General features: G+C 33.9%; 3 protein-coding genes across 10 annotated transcripts; all 3 read left to right on the top strand.

The window, feature by feature from the left end:
• Nucleotides 1–7,235: 7,235 nt before the first annotated feature.
• On the top strand, nt 7,236–11,033 carry LOC108662598 (uncharacterized). Of its 2 annotated transcripts, none has more exons than XM_018123319.2 (9): nt 7,236–7,493; nt 7,613–7,722; nt 7,869–7,983; nt 8,067–8,128; nt 8,340–8,391; nt 8,589–8,700; nt 9,377–9,475; nt 9,560–9,687; nt 9,800–11,033. In XM_018123319.2, the coding sequence occupies exons 1-9, from the start codon at nt 7,306–7,308 to the stop codon at nt 10,713–10,715; spliced, it is 1,782 nt and encodes a 593-aa protein (XP_017978808.2). In that variant the 5' UTR covers nt 7,236–7,305; the 3' UTR covers nt 10,716–11,033. The 2 variants fall into 2 exon arrangements, with proteins under 2 accessions (XP_017978808.2, XP_088663200.1); XM_088807074.1 differs by having other exon boundaries at nt 7,592–7,722.
• A 469-nt stretch (nt 11,034–11,502) lies between these two features.
• LOC18596266 (peroxisomal (S)-2-hydroxyacid oxidase GLO4-like) lies at nt 11,503–16,076 on the top strand. 4 transcript variants are annotated; one of them, XM_018123322.2, is made up of 13 exons: nt 11,503–11,712; nt 11,855–11,920; nt 12,050–12,196; nt 12,275–12,399; nt 12,475–12,521; nt 12,642–12,719; nt 12,855–12,979; nt 13,141–13,198; nt 13,898–13,960; nt 14,358–14,427; nt 14,835–14,935; nt 15,275–15,379; nt 15,644–15,877. In XM_018123322.2, the coding sequence occupies exons 3-13, from the start codon at nt 12,054–12,056 to the stop codon at nt 15,674–15,676; spliced, it is 948 nt and encodes a 315-aa protein (XP_017978811.2). In that variant the 5' UTR covers nt 11,503–11,712; nt 11,855–11,920; nt 12,050–12,053; the 3' UTR covers nt 15,677–15,877. The 4 variants fall into 4 exon arrangements, with proteins under 4 accessions (XP_017978811.2, XP_017978810.2, XP_007024702.3 ...); XM_007024639.3 differs by having other exon boundaries at nt 11,506–11,712; nt 15,677–16,076; XM_018123321.2 differs by lacking the exon at nt 11,855–11,920 and having other exon boundaries at nt 11,505–11,712; nt 15,677–16,076.
• A 1,078-nt stretch (nt 16,077–17,154) lies between these two features.
• On the top strand, nt 17,155–21,884 carry LOC18596265 (peroxisomal (S)-2-hydroxyacid oxidase GLO4-like). Of its 4 annotated transcripts, XM_088807783.1 has the most exons (13): nt 17,160–17,314; nt 17,351–17,438; nt 17,920–18,067; nt 18,149–18,273; nt 18,351–18,397; nt 18,474–18,551; nt 18,694–18,818; nt 18,990–19,047; nt 19,456–19,518; nt 19,811–19,880; nt 20,503–20,603; nt 21,202–21,306; nt 21,463–21,884. In XM_088807783.1, the coding sequence occupies exons 3-13, from the start codon at nt 17,925–17,927 to the stop codon at nt 21,640–21,642; spliced, it is 1,095 nt and encodes a 364-aa protein (XP_088663909.1). In that variant the 5' UTR covers nt 17,160–17,314; nt 17,351–17,438; nt 17,920–17,924; the 3' UTR covers nt 21,643–21,884. The 4 variants fall into 4 exon arrangements, with proteins under 4 accessions (XP_017977970.2, XP_007024700.3, XP_088663909.1 ...); XM_007024638.3 differs by having other exon boundaries at nt 17,157–17,438; XM_018122481.2 differs by lacking the exon at nt 19,456–19,518 and having other exon boundaries at nt 17,155–17,438.
• Nucleotides 21,885–22,106: the final 222 nt, after the last annotated feature.

Raw genomic sequence — 22,106 nt, 5'->3', positions numbered from 1 at the left:
TGATAAAGCGATATGGAGTCACAATGCCACCCTTATAGGTGAGCAGCAAAGCCACCCATAATATCCAAGTACAATGCACCATAATTACAATTTCAAGAGCAAAAAAACCACACATAGCAGAGCTGAAGTAAAACATAACAAAATATCATGGAAATAATGTAGGAAGATAGAGTGGCTCCAGAAACTAATCACCACCACGCCGAAAGTATGCTTTGCTTGTCAGCACATACTTCGTACGCGTATCAGTAAATAAATTACCCTTCCACAATGTGTGCACAATAGAAACTTCCACAATCGATTAAATTAGCTTGTAGATTTCAATGAAAATAGCCTACGCTCACCTATGAAATGGCAACCTTTGAATTGGATTCTGCAATTAGTTAGTCCACCTGAAAATGCAAGGAACAGTGCACTGTGCACACATGAACAGAGGGAGCCAGAAAGAGACCCAAAAATAATAAGTGCACCACATTAGCAAAGACCCTCCAACAATAAGCTCAACATGAACCCAAGACCACAAAGCGGTGTTGCAATTAAACCACCATGAGAAACCCGCACGTGTAACAGAGGCTGCATTAAACCACCATGAGAAAATTGAATTTGATAGTGGAGCTTGATGACCATGGGAAAAGACAAAACTACCAAAACTCCTATGTAAAAAGACTTCGGCAGAGGTATTTACAAGCTGATTTTGCATTTTGGTCGATATAAAGAGAAATCAGAAGCTCGGTCACGGCATTACCCAAAAGCATTGCAACCTGAGAGGAATTAATTAGACTGCCAGTGTGGGTCTAACTTCATTTTGCTGGCAATTTCCATGATGAGGGCTTCTAATAAACACCATTGCCCTGAAAACGTGAACTCTTTGTCAACTCCATATCAGAAAAGTGCACTAATGACATTCCTCCGAGTGATAGCAACAACTTAATAGCACAAACAAGCCAGATCAATCAACAGCAGTACCAACAAGCGTTGCAACAGAGCAGCCAACAAAAATATCAGTTACATAGCACAATGAGGCCAACAATGTACCTGTGCAATCAACAATGATGGAGGCTCGTAATATAATAGCAAAACCAAGATGTGGCATCAGATTGACCAATTATGGGAAAAATATTAGGAACTGAACTGGACGGGGCAGGACACATTCGTCTCCATAAAAGCAAACTTTCTTAAAAAAATCCATCCTTCCCAACAAGTGAAAATTCCTGGATTATTGTGCAATAACTTATTCTAGCAGTATAAAAGCAAGTCATGAATGTATTTGAATAAGATTTATAATTCAATATATCCGAGAAACATGTAAATTGTTAATCAAGAAAAAAATTTCAATAACGTTATACAAGAATAATATCGCTTTTATAATACAATTAAAAGAATAATACATTAAACGTAGTAAAACAAAACATATTTTATCAAAATTCTTCTTCATGATCTTCAAAAAAAAAATAATATTAGTGTTTAACAAATTTATTCAAGTAATAATCTAACATATTTTTTCACCAAAACCCGTCTTATTACAACATTTGAAAAGTTGATACAAAATATTGAAATGTATCGTTTTAAAAATCTTAAACAATTCAGTTAAGAGAGGGAATAAAATACGTATTGTATTCTTTTTCTTCGTCGAGATTTTTCTCATTGAGTTTTTCTTGATAAGGTTTTTAATGCGGTAGTATTTCAAAAACGTATTATTGAACTTTAAAAAAAAAAACAAATTCTTGAAAAGAATTATATACAATTTTTGCTTTACTCATATTTTTTTTGTGAGATTTTTTTCTAATAAGGTTTTAACGAGATATATTTTTAACACAATGGATATTTAAAGGGAATGTAATGAATATATGTGTAAATATCCATTATATCACGATTTAAAATTTTGGATCCGACAACTTAGATAGGCCAAACAACCCAGGCCAAACACAAGAATGTAATTTGATTTAAATTTTTATAATTAATTATGTATATCTAGGTTTGGATGTACATTAGATTAGATTAAGATTAATATTTAATCCATTCAAATCATATTCCTTAGCATTATATTTATCTTAAAATTTTTATCTAGATAAGAGATTATTAGCTTATAAATAGACTCTTAACTTTATTTGTAAATATACACTCTAATAAGATCTTTTTTACTCCTTCTAAATACTTTCTCTTATAATTGTTCTTTCAAATTATATTTTATAATATTTTATAAATATTTATTATTTATAAATAATATGAATAAAAGTCTAATAAGTAATATTTATTTTTTATGATTAATCAAACAATTCTTCTACTATCAAATATTATATCAAAATTATGTTATCATAACTTATAAATAGTAATTACATATCATTAACACCATATTTATCAACTATAACAATGAGATTTTCGTAATACCAGATTTACACATAATACAATAGAAACATGATAATACAATTTGCCATCAATAATCTTGACAACTACTAATCTTGAGCTAAGCTTGAGTTGTTCTAATCATTGTATTTTAATTAGGTGCTCACTATTTTCACTTATTTCTTTTCTTAAATTAATTTTTTGGGAGGTGAGCTTAGTGGGTTTCACGCCATGGCCCAATAAAACTTTTTGAGCCCATTAAACACCCCATGATCTTAAATGGTAAACATATTTTAAAGGAGAAATTATAAATTTAATTTATTAACTATACCAAAATGTTAAATTTAATTTCTCTTCTATAATTTGCATAAATTACACCTTTATATCTATAAAATTTGTTAATGTTAATTCAACCGATAACACCATCAAACTTTTTCCATTAAAGTTGATAATGTGGCATTGATTAGCATCAGAGTGCATCTATGTGACATTGACTGATATTAATATGCTTTGATCAATGCTAGCATGATATTTTTTGGATTTTAATGATTAATTTTGAATTTATTATTTGTATTATACAAAAATATTAGATTTAGTCTTTATATTTTATCAAATATTAGATTTAATCCATGTACTTTTATCAAAATGTTGAATTTAATCTGTATATTTTATCAAAATGTTTAATTTAATTCATGCACTCTATCAAAATGTTAAATTTAATCAAGTAGTTATATTTTCAAAATTTGATGATATTAGTTCAATTATTAATATCATCAAGGATTTTTTGTTAAAGCTGTTAAAGTGACATTACTGCTATTGACTTGAGGTTGACCTGATTTTGAAAAGCGTTGATATGACATTGATAAGTGTTAATATGAATTTTCTTTTAAAAAGATATTAAAATAAAAAGATTAGCAATTAACTAAATTAATTGAGATTAAAGAGTAATGAATAAAGAGAAAGAGATAGTCCAGTGAGATGTAAATATTTATACATTTTCGATTAAATATATGAATTTAATTATTTGCATCATGTTTTTCATAATTTAATTGCCGTAGGAAAACGAGAGAACGAAAAGTTGTATGATGGAGAACGAGAATTAAAAGAAAGGGAAAACAAAAGAGAGAAAATCTGAAGATAAAAAACTTTTGATTGTGTTTGGAATAAAAGATACGAAAAAAGGGGAAGAAAACTAAAAGTTGTGTGACGTAGAGAGGGAATTGAATGATTTTGGCACAAAGTGGAATCTAAAATAAAAATTGAAGAAATTAACACAAGTTAGTGCTAGAAATTATTACTAATTCTTTTGAATTTTTATTTGACTATTACTGTTTATAACGTTTAGAAATTTCATGTCATCACTGGTCAATGCATACCAATATTGTTCAACATTATTATCAACTAAATTTTAAAAGAAAAACTTGATAATATTAATAATTGAATTAATATTAAAAAATTTTAAAAATATAAAAACTTAATTTATACGAATCATAGTAAAGAGATTAATTTAAAATTTTTGATAAAATATATGAAATAAATTTAAAATTGACCATTAAAATCTTAACAAATTCTACGTCATTGGTCAACTCCGTGACATTACCTTAATTTATACCAAGTCAACCGAATGACATGAACATAATTTACATCAAGTCAACCAAAGAAACTTGACTGTATTAATTTCTCTAAGATAATTTAGTAAATTTTGGTTTAAACCTAAAATCTTTTGTAACACCGATGATTTATGAATATGTAAAATTTTGAGGACTTTGAGGATATGTTATGTACGTCAAGTGTTTTAAAATGTATATATTGACATTTAGGCGAAATTTTGAGGAAATATGTAGTAAATCTCATAATTTGAAGTTTTGATCAAGGTTTGATGTTATGTTTATGAATTTATGTGTATGAGATTGAGTTAAATGAATGATTTGAGGTGTAATATCAACCGGGAATAATATTGAAATGTTAAATTTAGATTTTTGAAGTTTTGGGAAGCTTAGAATTGCCTACAGTGGTGAAAGTATCAATATATACGCTAATATTTCAATACATTCATGGCAGGATGAACAACAAAGGCTTCAGGAAGAATATTTTACCGATATATTTGAGAATGTATCGATAGATTTGGCTAAAGAAGAATATGTATTGATACATTGTCTAAATATATCAATACATTTGAAGCAGAGAGCACCTAGGGGGAAAAGTATTGATACATCTCCTACATGTATCAATACATGTTTGGGCAAGGAGCATTCTGCCTGAAATGTAGCGATACATTCATTTTGAAATTAGAGCAAATGTATCGATATTTTGCCAAATGTATTAATACATCAAGGAGGAAAGAAAAAAAAAAGAAGGATTTTAGGCCATTTCGCCCTATCTCTTTCTCTCAGCTCTTTCTTTTCCTTTCTCTCTCTAGAAACCTAAAACCTTAAAGCCCCAAACGGATTTTTGAAGTGTTTTGAGGCTATTTGGAGCTTGGAGAACCATCTTGGAGGTAAGATTTAACGTTTTTAACAATTATTTTTCAATTTAATCAGTTAAATGTTAAGAAATCTGATTTTTTTTCTAAATTTGGTAATTTTCCCCTTTGGCTTGGATTGAAGAATTTGGGAGCTAAGATTCGTACAATCTGACTTCTAAGGTGTGGGTTTAGCTCATTAATTAAAGATTTGGCTGAAGTAGTTAGATTACTAAGATTTGGTTAATTGTGCAAAAGTTGGCATTTTTTGAAAGCTAGGATTTAATTAACATTTCGATGTTTTGACATATGCAAAGAGGGAAACAGAGTTAAATCAACTTGTTGGCAAGCTAGACACCGATTGGAGACTAAAAATCAAAGCTTGGCCGAGATTACCTCCAATTTGTCACTGTGAGTGGGTTTTGAATTAAAATGCATGTGATGCATGACGCCTTGTTAAGGCGCTATCATGGTATTAATATGTGTGTATGTATATATATATATATATAATTGCTTAGATGTAAGTGCTTAGGCTAGATAACCAAACTATGGAATGGGTGTTTGTGTGTTGTGATGTGAGTCACACGGATGGCCTATGCTGTGTGTACCTAGACTAGGATGTCTAGAGGCTATGATGAACCCCTAGGGGTAGATTACCCTAGGTGAATGATATGTTGAGATGATTTAATTGAATGATGCCTTGGAGACTTAGAGGCTCTTAGAACCTAATCGAGCTTAAAGACGATTGAAGTTTGATAAATGTGGATTGAGGTTTGATGAGGAAAATGTGAATAAAAAAAAGGCATGATGGCCTATTTGTGGATTTGTGTTTCTGTCCGAGGGATGAATTTTGGACATTGATCTGATTTATGGTTGAATGGATTTCTGTCCCCCTCTGACTATGTGTGTGGCAGTAAGGATGGTGGTAAGCAACGATGGTGGCACTAATTCCACCTGTGATTCTTACCTGCAGTGTTTTGATGCCATCCATTGAGATTACTCCTAGTGATACCGACATTGGCAGATTACTCCGATCGATGATCTGTTCTTTACCAGCTGCTTCGGCGCTATGCGTGATTGGTTCTCCGCTTGTTGCTTCGACATGTGTGTGATCTGTGTCTCTGCCAGCAGTTTTTCCATGAGCGTGATATGATTTTCTATCAATTGGCCACCGAGCGTGATCTAACTATGTCCAAGGGAGGACCACTCATTGATTTGATTTGTATATGACGTGAGATAGCCATGGAGAGGCTTAGATAAATATGATATGATTTTGATGTGATACTTCGACAGCTAGAGTGTACCGTGGAGAATGATTTAAATAACTTTGATCGGCTTCGAGGATACGCTTAATGATATGTGTGATGATTTTTGGAGTTATTGAAGATGATGATATGCCCCTATATTGGAGATTTAGGAATAATGATATGCCCTATATTTAGAGATGTTTGTTAGAACATCTAATTGTACGGAAGGTGCATATGTTTTATATATGTATTTTATATAAAAATATATGATTTTGTTTATCTGTACCATTAATTGAGTATTATAGTACTAACTTATTTGTATACCATGTGCAAATAAATAAGCCACAGATCTGTATGATAAAGGTCGTCTAACGATAGACCAATTTTGACATTAGGTAAGTTTTCCGTTTTGGTCACTCCGTTGAGTCAGTTGAAGTTTTCACCGTAGATAATGTGTGTGGGCACTGAGTGCCACGTTATATTGTATATTAAGAGTTAATATTTATGAACTTATTTGGATAGCCAACGTACGACCCTATTACTATTTGTATGGAATTTATGCCACGATATTATATTTTATTTGAATTTATTATGAATATTTGATTATTGAATTTCTTAGCTTAGATATGTTTAAATATGAGTTCTGAAGCTTGCTTGGGTCTAATGGGCTTATTTGTTGGGCTCGTGCCCTAATCATGACCCTGAGTTTGGGTCGTGACACCTTTATTCTTCTAGATTAAAGAAGAAAATAATTACAGTTTTCTAAATCTTAAAGTCGATTATTTTTTGGCATATGGCTGAGTAAAAAGGTAAACACAATTTCTAATTAGTTACATTTAATGTCATGTTATTTGTCACTTGCTAGTAACATCATCAACATGATATGTTAACTTATCATGTGATCGATGATATGACATAAAAGTACCAATTGTACTGTTGACTAACAAAAGTTAATCAATAGTTACTGAAACAACCTCATTTGATATAAAGAAAAAATTAAAAAATTTAATTAAACGTAACAAAAAGATATGAACTTAATTGATTTTTTTATATAATTGAGGTATTAATTTAAGTAAACTCAATTTATATTAATTATAATAAATAAATTAAATCCAATATTTTTAGATTATTTAAATTCATAATTTCACCTATTTTAAAACATGACCACTTTCCAACGTCCATGACACTTCAAAACTTCAAATTCATTTTCTACAACGGCCTTGACCCCAAAATCGAAACAAAGAACCAGGCTCATCAATGGCAATCTCTGACTCTGACCAAGAAAGCTCTAAAGATTACAACGAAGGATTCGAAGAAGAAGACTACAGTAGTAATCATGGATCCGACCCGGATTACGATTCGGGTGCTGATCGAAGTTATAGCATTGAAGAGGAGACTCGTGCCAAGCTCCAGAACTTTTCCATCAAGAAAAAATCAAGGGCAGGGTAAGTCCCCATATCCCCATCTGTAATAGTACTTGATGGGGTTTCTTTAATATTTAATTTAACTTGACGGATTGTGTTTAAGTTTTTAACTTTTATAGGATTTTGTTTATACTTAACAGTGTTGCTAAGGATTTTGATTTGAGTATTAAGAAAGATCCAGAAGAAATGGAGATGAATTTTCCAGAGGTTGATGATAAAAGTTATGAGTATGTTCAAAAGATTGTAAAAGGTTAGTACTTATGATCTCATTAAAAGGAAATGAGAAATAAAAAAGAATGATCAGGAAGGCTTTTCATATTTCTTTTTGCACTGAAATTAAATAGTTTTCTGGTTGTTTATTTTTGAAATGTGCTTTTCTTTTACAATGCTTGGCAGCTGGGAAGCTAGAGAAGCTGAAAGTGGATCAATGTAAGGTTTATTTGAAGAAAAATGGACTTCGATTGAGTGGAAGGAAGGATATGCTCATACAGCGCATAAAGGAGCATTTGGAGTAATTTCCATTTTCTTTAGTAGCATCATGATTTTGTAGACTTGCTTAATTTTTCTTTTTAATTATTTTGTTTTGTATTTTAGGATTTTAAATGGTGGAGGGGAGAAGAAGTATCCACTCTCCAGCTTCATATTGAACTGTAAAGGTACATATTTTAGCTCATGCTTTACTGAATTCAGAATTTTTGAATTAGCTTCAAAATTAATAAAACGCTCCGTATCAGTTTGTTACCTTCTATATTATACCAGCTAATGAGTTTTTTTTTTTTTAATTTACTTTTTTATGCATAAGGTGGTCTAGATTTGTTTCTACTATCTTTATAGGTTTGTTCTGAGAATCAAAGGAATCTGGTGCAGGTGATGCGTGCACTGGTGATGTCGTTATGTTTGAGCAGAATGTTTATGAAATGTAAGTGTTAAAATCATTCTTTTGTGCAAAAAAGGCAATGTAGTGCTTGATATAATTCTGATCTAGACAGCACTTTATAATATGCATATGGCTTACAATTATAAGACTAGTAATTATTTTCCAACTCATTGGCTAATTATGCTTTGCTAAATTTTATATTTTGTTAGCCTTTCTTATCTGTATTCTAATTCTTTCAGGTTTAACATAGCATCCCGAAGTGCTAGTGGTCCACCCTGTGGTACGAGAATTGTTGCAGGCCGCATTGTCAAAGAAAGCTATGGTGCTGCCAAACAGCAGCATACATTTACAGTGAGTCAAAAGCCACATATAAATTAGAATAAACAGTTTCATATTAGAATACGAGAATAAGATGTTAAAAATGTTTATTGTTCTTCCTGGTAAGGTTACATTCAAGTATTGCTCAAATAAGATTTTAAGGGAATAATTTGGATGAGAAAGAGCATTGAAGGAATTAATCAATCAATTAATTTAACTGATCCTTTATTTGCGAAACTTTGAGCAACCTAGATACAGAGTTTCCTGTGTTTAAAGTTTTTCAACTTATTCGTGGTTATGTGTAGCAATCACCAAAACAAAACTCTGTGTTTAGGTGTAAAAGTTTTTCAACTTATTGAGCAAAAAAGTTTTTCAACTTATTCATGGTTATGCTTAGCAATCACCAAAACAGAACTCAGATCTAGTGTTCTTTGGTTGCTTTTTCCATTAGTTCAATAGAAGAAGACAGTGGGGAAGCAAGATTCCTTTTTATGTTTCTCACAATTTTGGTCAACTTAACCAATTTGCTTAATTACCCTCCATTCATGTTGCTAGGCTAGATTAAAGAATGATAAGAGCCTAATTGATGTTTATCCTACAACTGCATGCAGAGGCTATGCAGTTTTTATATAACCCATGTAAGACGAGCAATATTTAACCTCAACGATAAGGTAGTAGTTAACATGATGTTTGTGGCTCATGTGATCAGATAGAAGTCCTCTGGAGCAAAGGGGAGAAACCGCTTCCTCCACTTCATCCCCTCTTAATTAAGGGTCGAAACCTTTACAGACTGAAGACCTTGAGACAGGTTTGAGCCATTAGACTATTTTCGTTTTTAGCTGTCTGATGATTGCTGTATATAATGCTAAATAGCCATTTGACTATTCATCAGAAATGGGAAGATGAAGGGGAGAGGCAAAAAGCTTTGATGGAAAAGCACTCAAGGGGTTCACTTGCCAGGTCAGATAGAGAAGTGCGGATCCTGGAAAAGGAAAGGAGGGAAATGCTGAGAGCAAATAGGTAAATTGGTTATGATTACACTTCAAACGATTCAGAATTGGTCCAAAATGATGCAAAGTATGCTAATGCTTGGAATCTCATCTTACTTACTCTTATCATGTCTGGACTTTAGAATCTTCAAAAAAGATGAGAGAAACAAGACTCAGTCCCAGTTAACTTCAACAACAATAGAAATTCGACCTCAACAGCTAGGTTCATCTAGTTATTCAGGAATAGTAGCACCCCAGCATCAACAGTCAGGTTTAAATGTTGTAGCGGAAAAACTTACAAGTCAAACTCATGGGTCAGGATCAGTCTTTGATTTAGAGAAACCACCAATTATGTCTCAGCAATCAGGTTTCTTAGCTGAACCTCAGCAGCTTGCAAATCAATCTAAGCAGTCAGGTTTATCAGTTACTCCCAGAGAAAAAAGGATTCAACTCCCTGAACAGTCAGGCTTTTCTCCTAATTTCAAGGCTAAAAGTTTTCAATCAGAGTATAAAAATGTTCATGTACCTCAGCAGCTTGCAAATCAACCTAAGCAATCAGGTTTATCAGTCGCTCCTAGAGAAAAAAGGATTCAACTCCCTGAACAGTCAGGCTTTTCTCCTAATTTCAAGGCTAGAAGTTTTCAATCAGAGTATAAAAATGTTCATGTATGGGAAGGTTATCAAAATCAAATTCCTCGTTATTCGGTCCAGAGCAGTGGCATTCCGGAGGTTCAGCTTCAAAAGGGTGATAAATTTCACATAGACTACAGAAAAACTAACTTCCATATGAATAAATACCAGAATTCCATCAATGACAAGTCCAGGAGAAGTGGAATGAGTAAGTTGCTTGAGACGAGCTATCATAGACATCAGCTGAAAAGCATGAACAACTGTCATCCAGAAACTCCGCCACAGAGACGAGGCTTCCTTTCACAACAGCCCTGCCGGTATCATGCTCAAGGACGATGCTATTATGGAGAAAACTGCAAATTTTTGCATGAAACGAGAGAGCTGCATGGAGCAGAGGAAAGAAGATTCTGGAGGTACGGACATTATTAAAATTTAGAATGTAGGAAGGTTTGAGCGCAAGTCCAAATTTTGAGGGGTTTCATGGAATTCATGGACTTGCGTGCAATGGAGAAATTGAGCTTTTTGTCCGTTTTATTTGGTGAATGCTGTATACCGATTCCTCTGTAATGCAATTGTCTTGGGAGAAGTTGGTGGAGGATACGCTTTTAAATATTTCTGTCCATGCTGATAGACATTGGCTTAAAATATCCTTGCCACATTCTTTACACCCACCCAATTCTTTGCACCGCCTGCGTTTCAATCCAGGTTGTTCCTTTATATAAATTAAATCCAGGATGTGCTTGTCTATGGCTTATCTGAATTTAAACCATTTACCATCAGAGTGAACATGTATCAGTGAATCTGACAATTTTTATAACACGAGTTTTAAATTAATATCTTCATGATGAGGTATTCCTTTTGTAGAAATGTCAGTCCAATTTGATATGGGTGGTATCAATCAGATCATGGCAGCAATTTCAATCTACGTGTCAATTTAATTCCATGATTCATGCTTGTGAACCCAGCAAGAGAGCCATGGCCCAGTACTATGACTATTATGCATGAGAGAAGTTAAAATTATATGTCGAGACAAAGGACATGAATTGGCTACTGTACTGCGAAAGATTCTCTGGAAGCCTAGTGCCAGGCATAGCTTAGACTGATGTGGATGGATCAGAATACAGGAAAAATGAAAAAGAAAAAAGACTCCCTTTATGTGGTAGGAGAGGTGTTTAAAGAAGTCAATTTAATACCAAATTCTCTTCGTTAGTGCTTTTCCAATATAAAGATTCGTTTTCAAAGCAAATAGTTAGGCATGATTAAGGGAACTAGAAAGGTACAACACTAGAGATTTTAATAATCCGAGTTCATTTGAAAATAAGAAATTGTTGCACACAATCTGCTCTACCTTCACAGAATAAGAATTCTGGATCTCTTAAGAAAAAAAAACACAAAAGAATTCTGGAGAGGCTTTCTGCTCTCATAGGTATGTTTTCAGAACATCAGCTCGCTTTAATTACCTTTTGGGGTTCGATCAATGCTGATGGAACACCATGCATCAGTTTTCATGGCATTCAAGCACTTTAAAATAGCTCTCAATTCTTGTTATAAAATGACATCATGTGCAGTATTGCGAATCAGATATTGAGATGTAAGCAAGAATCGACTTGTTTTAAGAGTAATTAGCAACAAAGGTCTGTATATCACAACTCTACTAGGATTAATTCTGGAACTTATACGTTTGGCTTATTATTGAAACCGTAGTGGTAGTTAAAGCTAGATATACCAGAAAGTTCAAACATAAGTGACGTCCATGTTTCCAGGAAAATGGCAGCAGAACCTGTTAATGTCAATGAATTCCGAGAATTAGCAAGGCGAGCGCTTCCAAAAATGTGCTATGATTTCTACAGTGGAGGAGCAGAGGACCAATACACCTTAAAAGAGAATGAGGAAGCGTTCGGCAAAATCATGTATTGTGTTAAACTGGTTAATGATTCAGAGCAAACTTGTTCCAATCGTTTTACTAATTACGATATTTGACTTCTCAGTATTCTGCCTAGAATTCTTCGAGATGTGAGCGGCATTGATTTATCAACTACTGTATTGGGTTACAATATCTCAATGCCAGTTATGATTGCCCCAACTGGGATGCATAAGCTGGCAAACCCTGCAGGTCTAAATCCTCTCCAAAGTCTTCTGCTCTAACTTATTGCAGACTTTTATTGACTGGCTTTCTGCTTTATTCCAGGAGAGATTGCAACGGCCAAAGCAGCATCTGCCTGTAAAACAATAATGGTATTAACATAATGTATATGAACTTTTCATGCTTAATTATTTTCCCCAAAAAGAAACTTCCTTTCTGTGTTTGGGTTCCTAAGTAATTGTGCCTATCTTGACAATTAATTGCAATTCCAGGTTTTATCCAGCGCATCTACCTGCACATTGGAGGAAGTAGCTGCCTGCTGCAATGCTGTTCGCTTTTTCCAATTATATGTATAGTTGGCCTTACCTGAACCCTTTCGATACCATGTAGACTTTATCATTATTTAGCAGCAGCAGCAGTTTCTTCTGTGTCCTGAGCAATATCATTGATAGGAAATGAACCCTAATTTGGTTTCCTCGGAATAGGTTTATAAGAGACGAGATATATCAGCTAAGCTGGTGCAGAGAGCTGAAAATAATGGATATAAGGCTATTGTCCTAACTGCTGATAGTCCAAGACTTGGTCGAAGGGAGGCAGACATTAAGAATAAGTGAAAAATCAGCATTCTCACTTTCATTGAGTTTCTATCAACTAAAAAATTGAGTTGGCAGTATATCATTGAGATGAACACTGTTGTGGTTTTACATCATACATGAAAATTTATGTCTTATGAATCTCATGTATAAGATTACTTTTGACAAACCTCTGCAGACTCGTTGTACCTCAGCCGAAGAACCTGGAGGGTCTATTATCAACTAAATCTGTTTCTGTGAGTAGAATAGTCCCCATCCAATGCTCATGAACTAAACATTCAGTTGCTTTGACTGTTTAGATTAATCAGCTTTATATAACTGAGACGAACTCTGGTTTTACCATGATAAGAATTGTTATTTCTGACTCACGTTGTACACAAAAAGCTATGCTTTATGCATTTCATTTAGTCATTACTATTGACAAAACTATGCAGAGAATCATTGTACCTAAGCTGAATTCTGCTTTGGAATATGCAAGGCTGCCTTTTTTTCCTGGGGGAGGGGGTGGGGAGGTGTAGGCATCCGGTTTTTAAGCTAAAACTATTGCTTTAAACGCACTATATATCTTTTATGTCCAGACTGCAGAGCATAAAAAGGTGAAGAATGAGCTATATTGATTACAAAATACATAAGCCTGTCTCTTACATGATAAATCACTATTTACATTCCATTTCATTTTAACACTGTTGCTTGGAGAGGGGGTTCAAAGTACTGAATCTTATATTTGCTTTCGCTTTTTTCTTTTTTCTGCCTTATTTTTCCCAAATAAAATGTCAAATCTATACTCTGATGGAGTGTTATGGCATATGAAATATCCCTGTTTTTTTTGGATAATTGAAAAAAGTAATGTAAAATGAGGGGTATGGAGTGCATCTATTAAGCCTGTTTGATGTTTTTGCTGATGACAAATATATAACTTGAAATAAATTTTTCAGGATGGAGGTTCAGGTTTAGAAGCTCTGGCCAGAGGGACTCTTGATCCTTCTTTCTGTTGGGAGGTAAAAATAAGTAAATAATCCAAGTTATCTCCTGATATATTTCTATAAAATCTATTAAAGAAGTTCCACTCTCAAGCTTAGTTTGACAATGTGGTTAGATTGCAAAACTGTTTGTTTGGACCAAAATTGCAGTACCAAACAGATTCAGTATTCAGTTTAAGCTGAGGTTTGCTTAAAAAAGTGACTTTTTCTACGGTTCTCAGGACCACAATTTTTCAGCCACCCCACGTTCCAAACTTTTACTTGTTTGTTTAAATACTTTGTATAAAGGGTCTCAGGTATGTAAATGGACAGTTTGTTTACTCTTAATATTAGTGTTGGTGGAGAAGACTGGGGTGAGTATAAGAGCCTTGAAGGTAGAATTATTGGTTTGACTAGTACATTATTATCTCTGCAGGACATCCGATGGTTGAAATCTATTACAAACTTGCCAATTCTGATCAAAGGAGTACTCACTCATGAAGATGGTAAGGCTGAGTCACCACCTGATAATATTTTCATCTCTTTATTTCTTTATTTATACAGGATAGACTACAAGGAGGATCATCTCCACCGTTAGAACTGCAAGGCTTTCACAACAAAAGTTTGAATATTGGTTTCGGTCAATGTTGCCTTAATTTTAGCTTTTGTCAAAAAGACACTTACTCAGCAATTTATAGGCCCTTCAGCAATTCATTTTCTGTTTTCTTACATTCTCCAAACTCATGGAGTTAAATAGATGCATCGTTTGTAACTTTTAGAAAACAGGGTATTTTTTATTCTATTTAGTTTTTCATCTTGTTCTTGGCTTTACATATTGGTGCCAGCATACTTTCTTTTGTCTTTGTCTGCTATTAGCATGTAGCTTGTTCAATATTGATACTCCTATTCACAGCAATAAAGGCTCTGGAAGTAGGTGTTGCTGGGATTATTGTCTCCAATCATGGAGCGCGTCAGCTAGATTATTCTCCTGCCACTATTTCTGTTCTGGAAGAGGTGCTCTCCTTCACATATTTTCGTTGTTGTTGTTGACACAGTTGCAGCCATAGAATTTTATATGTGCTAATTTAGTTAAGCATATAGATCATCAGTTTTACGTTTTTAACCCCCCAGAGAAAGCCACGTTGACTTGTTCAAGCATAAGAGAGATTATTGAAATTTCTTAGTGAGGAGAAATCTGAAACATGTGTACTAGGTATTGATGCATTCCTGCATAAGACTCTTTCTGACTTGCAGCTTTTGCTTTCTTATTTGAGCATGCTACTTTGCTCCAACATGTTAGTTAGCAAGGAAAATTTCCCATTCTGTTCATTTTTGTGCACAATGAGGTCACAGGTAGTTCACGCTGTTGGAGGAAAAGTTCCTGTTTTCCTCGATGGAGGAGTGCGGCGAGGAACAGATATTTTCAAGGCAGTGGCCCTTGGTGCACAAGCTGTCCTAGTAAGCTCTTAAACGGCCCCATCTACTTTCAGTTACGAAAGAAATTCGATGTTTCATTCACTTATATATTTTCCAGTGGTTATATGGTAGCATCTGATTGCAATTGGTTGAGCTAATAATAAAGACAATTTACACTCTCCGTGCTATAATTTGGGTTCATTTCTCTTTTTCCCTGTCGCATTCACCTTAAAGTTAAAATTATGGAACCTCAGAACTCACATCTTTCCTGTACTGACCTTTTTTGTTTACTATGTACTCTAATAGGACACCTTCGTATGTATTGTATGTATGGTGTAGGTTGGAAGGCCAGTTCTTTATGGACTTGCGGCGAAAGGAGAATATGGAGTCAGACAAGTCCTTGAAATGCTCATGGATGAGCTTGAAATCACAATGGCCCTCTCTGGTTGTTCGAGTGTGAAAGAAATTACTAGGAGCCATGTCAGGACCAAACATGAGCAGCTCCTCTCAATGCTTTAATATTTATCCAGAAGAAACAAATTTCCAGTGGATGGATTATGTCAGTAATTTATTTGGTATCAAATAAGTGGAAGCCTTACCTTATTAACAAGGTCGTTACTAAGAATGACTTGTACTAGTGTAGTTTCCACTTTCCAGTAGTGGAAGGATGTTTGCTGACTTTACACGTAGTGTTTACTATGTTTTGTCGTGTTATAAACGAGAAACGTTTGGAGACTCAGCAAGGACAACAGAGAATCGATGATAGACGTGGAGAAAACAAGTCTCCAAAATCAAAATACGGTCAGCCAACCATATTTTCTGACGTTATAAATTTCAGCGATTGAATTCAATTTCTCAAAAACCAAAATCATCTCACGTGAATGAATAAAAAAAATGACTTAACAGTGACATAAACCAAAACCCTCACATGTGAATGAATCTTTGAAAATACTGTGCAATGACTCTAAACAAATACTCCACAAAGGCCTCTGCAAAGAGAGAAAAAAACGAAAACCGAGGCAATGATGCGGGCATGCATCCCGTCCAAACTAAGCCTAAGCGAAACCCATTAATGCAAGTATGCACCCAACCCAAACTCACCCCAAGGGAAAATACATTACAAATCTCTTAAAAATTCAGATATTTTTAATTTAAATCATGTAATTTTTAAAAATTTAACTTTAAATTATTAATAGTGATTGACTTAAACACTTATATAAATTTTAACAATAACATTCACATCTAATGTAACATGAGATATCACACATTATTAAATTTACAAATATTCTTTTCCTATAATAGATTAAATGGAATAATGATAATTAATTGGATAATCCATGCAAGACTGATGCACGGGAACACTTGTTTTTGTAGTGTTTCATATGCCAACTTGATTTGTATCCGCATTTCTTGTTATGTTGATGCAAGAATCAAGATCATGACATGTTTTGATCAAGTAAGATTTACGTCTATCTGAACATAATTTTTTCTTATCAAGTAAGATTATGTCTAAATATTAATGATTTTATAAATTTAAAATTTAAAATTATATTTAGAATAATTTATAAATTTTAGTAAATATTACATTAATGATAAAAATTTTATAAATAAAATAATATTAAAAATTAAAATAATATTATTTATGATCGAAACTTTCCTTGGACTGACCCAGAATTAACAAAAATATCTCAATGAAAATTGAGCTGAGTTTGAGCCCAAATCCACTGGATAGAAACAGGTTAAAGTTTGTTGGGTCAAGGACGAGGTTTAATTCCATTCCATAAGATTTGGGCACATAAAACAAAACATTTTTATCCTCTGCTACAAGACAAAGACAACCTTGGAAATCGAAAGTGATCATAAAGAAAAACGGGCAGAAAAGTAGCAGAAACAGGTCAAGTTGTAAGAGCAGCAATGATGGCAGAAAGGATGACCAATTAGTCATCTTTACTCGTCGTTCTTGCCTATATATATATATATATATATATATATATATATATATATATATATACACACACTGATGCATTTATTGCAGTTGCAACTTTTACATCACGGGGATTTCACAGGTTCAATTTGAAATAGTTCAGTTCATTCATCAAAGGTACAATTCTATTCACATTTCCGAAATTGTAAACTTTATCAAACAGTTTGAAATTAATGTATGAAACTTCACGTTTGTGGAATTTCTGTTCCTTATTGTTTTTAATATGACTTAGAGAGACTTTTAGGCTTTTATCGAGCAGAAGATAACAACGTGGTTTTCTGGGCAAGAAGCAAATGTTGCTATGTCTGTTATTGTTTTATTAGATATGGCTTTTGCGTATTTTCCATATTATGAATTATCTTCGGAATGAAACCTGTTTATAGCTGCTGAGGAGCCCCAGCTTTTCTCAAGTTAGTCTAGTTTTTATTCTAGTAGGAATATCTCCAGGTTCTTTCATGATCAAACAACATTTATTGTAGTTTGTTTTTGCAATAGGTTTAAGCTTGACCTAAAATCCATAAATAAACTAAAGGCTCTGGAGCATTGAAAATTGATAGTGCCTTTTTAATTTTTGTTGTCTCAATATCTTTATTTCCAGGATAAATGGCAGCCGAACCAGTTAATGTTAATGAGTTCCAAGAATTAGCTAGGCAAGCCCTTCCTAAAATGTACTATGACTACTATAGTGGTGGAGCTGAGGATCAGCACACACTAAAAGAGAATGTGGAAGCATTTCATAGATTTACGTAAGCTGTTAAGTCTGCTAATGAAATTATCGTAGCTAGCTAGGTAAAACATTCTACTGATTTGGATACATTGATTCTCAGGATCCTGCCAAGGGTACTTGTTGATGCCAGCAGAATTGATTTGTCAACTACTGTTCTAGGGTACAAAATTTCAGCACCTATTATGATTGCTCCAACTGCAATGCATAAGTTGGCACACCCTGAAGGTTTGATTCCTCTTCAGCTGTCTTTTTTAATTTTATCTCAAGTACCAATTTTGCTATTTTTGTTGTGTTTTTAACAGGTGAAGTCGCCACAGCCAGAGCAGCTGCTGCATGTAATACCATAATGGTATAACATAATATAAACAGCTTTAGGCTCATTGGCTTCCTGTAAAAGTGAATGCTGAGTTGTGTTATAAATACAGATTTTATCCTACATGTCTACCTGCACAGTTGAGGAGGTTGCTTCAAGCTGCAAAGCTATTCGGTTCTTTCAATTATATGTATTGATGCTACTTCAACTACTTTTGTGAATCTTCATTTTTTTTTTTTTGTTGGACAGCAGTTTCTCTTTATCCTTTGGGATTTGCTATCCCACTGGCAAGAACTGAATTTATGACAATCTTACTATCCTTCCGTGAACAGGTATACAAGAGGCGAGATATAACAGCTAATTTAGTGCAGAGAGCTGAAAGATGTGGATACAAGGCCATTGTCCTAACTGTAGATACTCCTAGACTTGGTCGGAGGGAGGCAGACATTAAGAACAAGTGACATAGTGCTTCTTTTCTTTCATTTCGTTTTATGTTGACAGATTGATATAAGTACTTTATATGCTGTTGGATAGGGCACATTGTGGAGAACATTAACTCACTCATCCACACATTTAATAATAAGCTGAAATTTATGCACTTCATACGAAAATTTTCATACTTTTGCAGAATGGTTGCACCTCAGCTGAAGAACTTTAAGGGCCTCATATCAACAAAAGTTTCCTCTGTGAGTGAAAAAATTTTATCCATAATTATTGCTAAATATACCAGGATGCAATGTCTGGCCATTACTAATTTATTAGAAAGAAATGTGCATCGATGTTTATTTCCATGTTCAGAGAAAATTAGAATTTATTGTCTGCTATGTAGTTTACAGTATACTCTTTGTAAAAAAATTATTATTGGCCTAGTCATATGAGGGTATATCACCCATGGATAAGGCAGGACCCAAGGCCTGTAAAGGGAGGGTGGTACCACCAATACAGAAGACTCAATGCTAACTTGGGGTTCACTGATGATATAGAAGCTTATGCTTTCTTCCTTTGTGTGCATGTTTCCACCTTGGAAGTTCTATTTTATAGTTGAGATTCATAGTAAGCATGTAATATTCATTCAGTACATTGAACATTTACAGGATGATGGTTCAAATCTAGAAGCTTTTGCCAACAATACATTTGATGCCTCTTTGTCTTGGAAGGTATAGAGTATAAACCAAGAAACTGGATTGATTGACTTGTCATATGCTGTTTGGAATTCTTTTGAATATGTTTCTATCCTTATATTAGAAGTAAATGATGAATATACTGGACTGTTCTAAATAGCTATGTTGTTTAAGTTAACATCATCTCAAAGTTTTGAGAAAAGGTCCTAAATGGAAGTTCCTATATGTTTAATGATTTTTCATTGTTGTTGTTAGTCATTAGGCATGGACGCACCCTTGTTTTTTCCGTTCTTGTTTAATTTGAAGCAGTGCATTGGAACATTTGCAGGACATAGGATGGTTAAGATCTATTACAAACTTGCCGCTTCTGATCAAGGGAGTACTTACTTGTGAAGATGGTAAGAAAGGACTCATCAAATCAGTTGCATTGTGGTTTCTTTCCCTATACAGTAAATGATGAATATGGACATTCTCAAGTTTTCAAATTTGAAATGTTGTTACTAATGATTGCCATGGCTTTAGTCTTTTTGAAAATTGCCCTTTTGTAATTCATAAAGATAGAGTTTTTGAAACCTTTATTCCATGGAATTCTAGAAAGGAGCCCTTTTTTTAAGCTGGACTTAATGTTTTATGATAAGTCCTCTATGCTGCCACTTCACCTTAGCTCAGATGGTTTGAAGGATAAAATATGGTTAGAGATTCTAAGTTCAAGTAGAAATGCTCTGCCCTTGTATGTAAGAAGAAAAGAAAGAACTTTACTCTTTCTTGTATTCATACATTAGTAAAAATATCCATTATGCAATTCTGATTAGGTCTATTGGCGCTCTTTGGAAAGTAAAATCAGATAATTTCCTCATATATACAATTTCATAGGTTGCAAATGTCATTGTGAGTTTATAGAACACAACAGGTTTTTGATTGTTTAAGGTCAAAGCTTTTCCCTCTTTTTCTTTTTGGATATTCTGGTTTACTCTTTTATATAAAATCATCACTTAAGATTTGATATGTCAAAATTGGCAGCAATAAAGGCTGTTGGAGTAGGCGTTGATGGGATTGTTGTCTCCAATCATGGAGGTCGGCAACTAGATTATTCTCCGGCCACTATTTCTGTTCTGGAAGAGGTAACCCTCTCACTGTTGATCCTGCTTGCTTGTGAAGCTTTTAGATTTTCCAACATGATTAGGTATTGTATATAAAGTGATGAATGCAGGCCCTGTTTTTTGCTTTTTCTTTTTTTTATAATCTTTCAGAGAAAATCATAGTTGTTTGTGAAGTACTTGCAGGAAAATGAAATTGCCAATTGTTAAGTACATGTTAACAGCTTTTTCTCTCAATCTGTGTTTTCTTTTCTTATATTTGTTTTTACAACTTCTCCTAGTTGTAATATCTTTGTACTTCTCTGTTCTTGCTTTGTCAATAGATATGTAATGAATTATCCTACAAATGAAGACAAGAAAACTTTTGAATGAATAGTTTTCCCAATAGGTTACCTTAATAAGGCAGTATACTAGTAATCATCAGAATGAGGCAATTTGAGGAGGGGTGTCATTGCTGAATCCTTTTCCTCAAAATCATTTGTTCTTGTGATTCTAAATCTAGAAATGTATTTGCTAGCACATGGCTTGCAAGAAACATTTGCCTTAGGCATGGTGTTCCCCTTCCATGCTTTTTGGAGATATAGAACCAGTATGGACATTAATTTTTACCATGAGTTTGCAGGTGGTTCATGCTGTTAAAGGAAAGGTTCCTGTTTTGTTTGATGGAGGAATAAGGCGGGGAACAGATGTTTTCAAGGCGTTAGCCCTCGGTGCTCAAGCCGTCCTTGTAAGTTCTTTTGGGATCCCATTGTTCCTATTGGGCGCATACCAGATTAATTTTCCTATCTTGCACATGAAATTTAAAGGATTATTAAACTGCTTTTGCCTGTAAGCTTTTTCAATCTTAAAACACTTTGTGGACACTGACATGTAAGAGCTGCAGATTGGAAGGCCTGCTGTCTATGGGCTTGCTGCAAAAGGAGAATATGGGGTGAAAAGGGTTATTGAAATGCTGAAGGATGAGCTTGAGCTCACCATGGCTCTTTCTGGATGCCCCACTGTGAAGGATATTACCAGAAACCATGTCAGAACAAAGCATGAGGCACTCCACTCTATGCTTTAAAGTCTTTCATTCATGTTAAATCCTCTTGTTAAGTTTGTTCAGATCATTGATTAGGCATCAAGCAAAGTGCGGAATCTGTCATCGCATAACTAATCATAGGCCGTCATCAAAAAATGGAGTACTCTTTTGTGTCATCTGTTTGGAGGAATGGTGTCCTACTTTTCAATTGAGAAAACTGCAACTTTATAAATCGAGCACAAGAATATTAATGAAATGTGCTACAAGTTACAATACCTATGAAATTTATTGTTTCATCTTGATAAAGAAATTCATGGTTTTAAGATCATGTGAAACTAATCATAATTTAAGAACCAATTACTTGCATGACTTAAGTTTTAATGCATACTAGGTTTTTTATTGAACACTTAAATCTTCACTATTAGTTTTGATTTCAATGAAAATTAGAGGTTAGATACTTAGATTAGATGGTACCCGACCAAATGTACTTTAGTTATTTTACCAAA

The sequence above is a fragment of the Theobroma cacao genome, chromosome 6 (genome assembly GCF_053813885.1).
Source record: "Theobroma cacao isolate CCN51 chromosome 6, ASM5381388v1, whole genome shotgun sequence".
Lineage (NCBI taxonomy): Eukaryota > Viridiplantae > Streptophyta > Magnoliopsida > Malvales > Malvaceae > Theobroma > Theobroma cacao.
The sequence above is the reverse complement of the archived record's forward strand: the minus strand, read 5'-3'. Positions and strand labels throughout refer to the sequence as shown.

Coding starts and splice junctions, on each gene's coding strand:
- LOC18596265 (XM_007024638.3), top strand. CDS start 17,925: ATGGCAGCCGAACCAGTTAATGTTAATGAGTTCCAAGAATTAGCTAGG. Junction 18,068..18,148: donor GAAGCATTTCATAGATTTAC/GTAAGCTGTTAA, acceptor ATTGATTCTCAG/GATCCTGCCAAGGGTACTTG. Junction 18,819..18,989: donor GAGGCAGACATTAAGAACAA/GTGACATAGTGC, acceptor ATACTTTTGCAG/AATGGTTGCACCTCAGCTGA.
- LOC18596266 (XM_018123321.2), top strand. CDS start 12,054: ATGGCAGCAGAACCTGTTAATGTCAATGAATTCCGAGAATTAGCAAGG. Junction 12,522..12,641: donor CTGCCTGTAAAACAATAATG/GTATTAACATAA, acceptor TTGCAATTCCAG/GTTTTATCCAGCGCATCTAC. Junction 14,936..15,274: donor CTATTTCTGTTCTGGAAGAG/GTGCTCTCCTTC, acceptor ATGAGGTCACAG/GTAGTTCACGCTGTTGGAGG.
- LOC108662598 (XM_088807074.1), top strand. CDS start 7,306: ATGGCAATCTCTGACTCTGACCAAGAAAGCTCTAAAGATTACAACGAA. Junction 8,392..8,588: donor GAGCAGAATGTTTATGAAAT/GTAAGTGTTAAA, acceptor TAATTCTTTCAG/GTTTAACATAGCATCCCGAA. Junction 8,701..9,376: donor AACAGCAGCATACATTTACA/GTGAGTCAAAAG, acceptor TCATGTGATCAG/ATAGAAGTCCTCTGGAGCAA.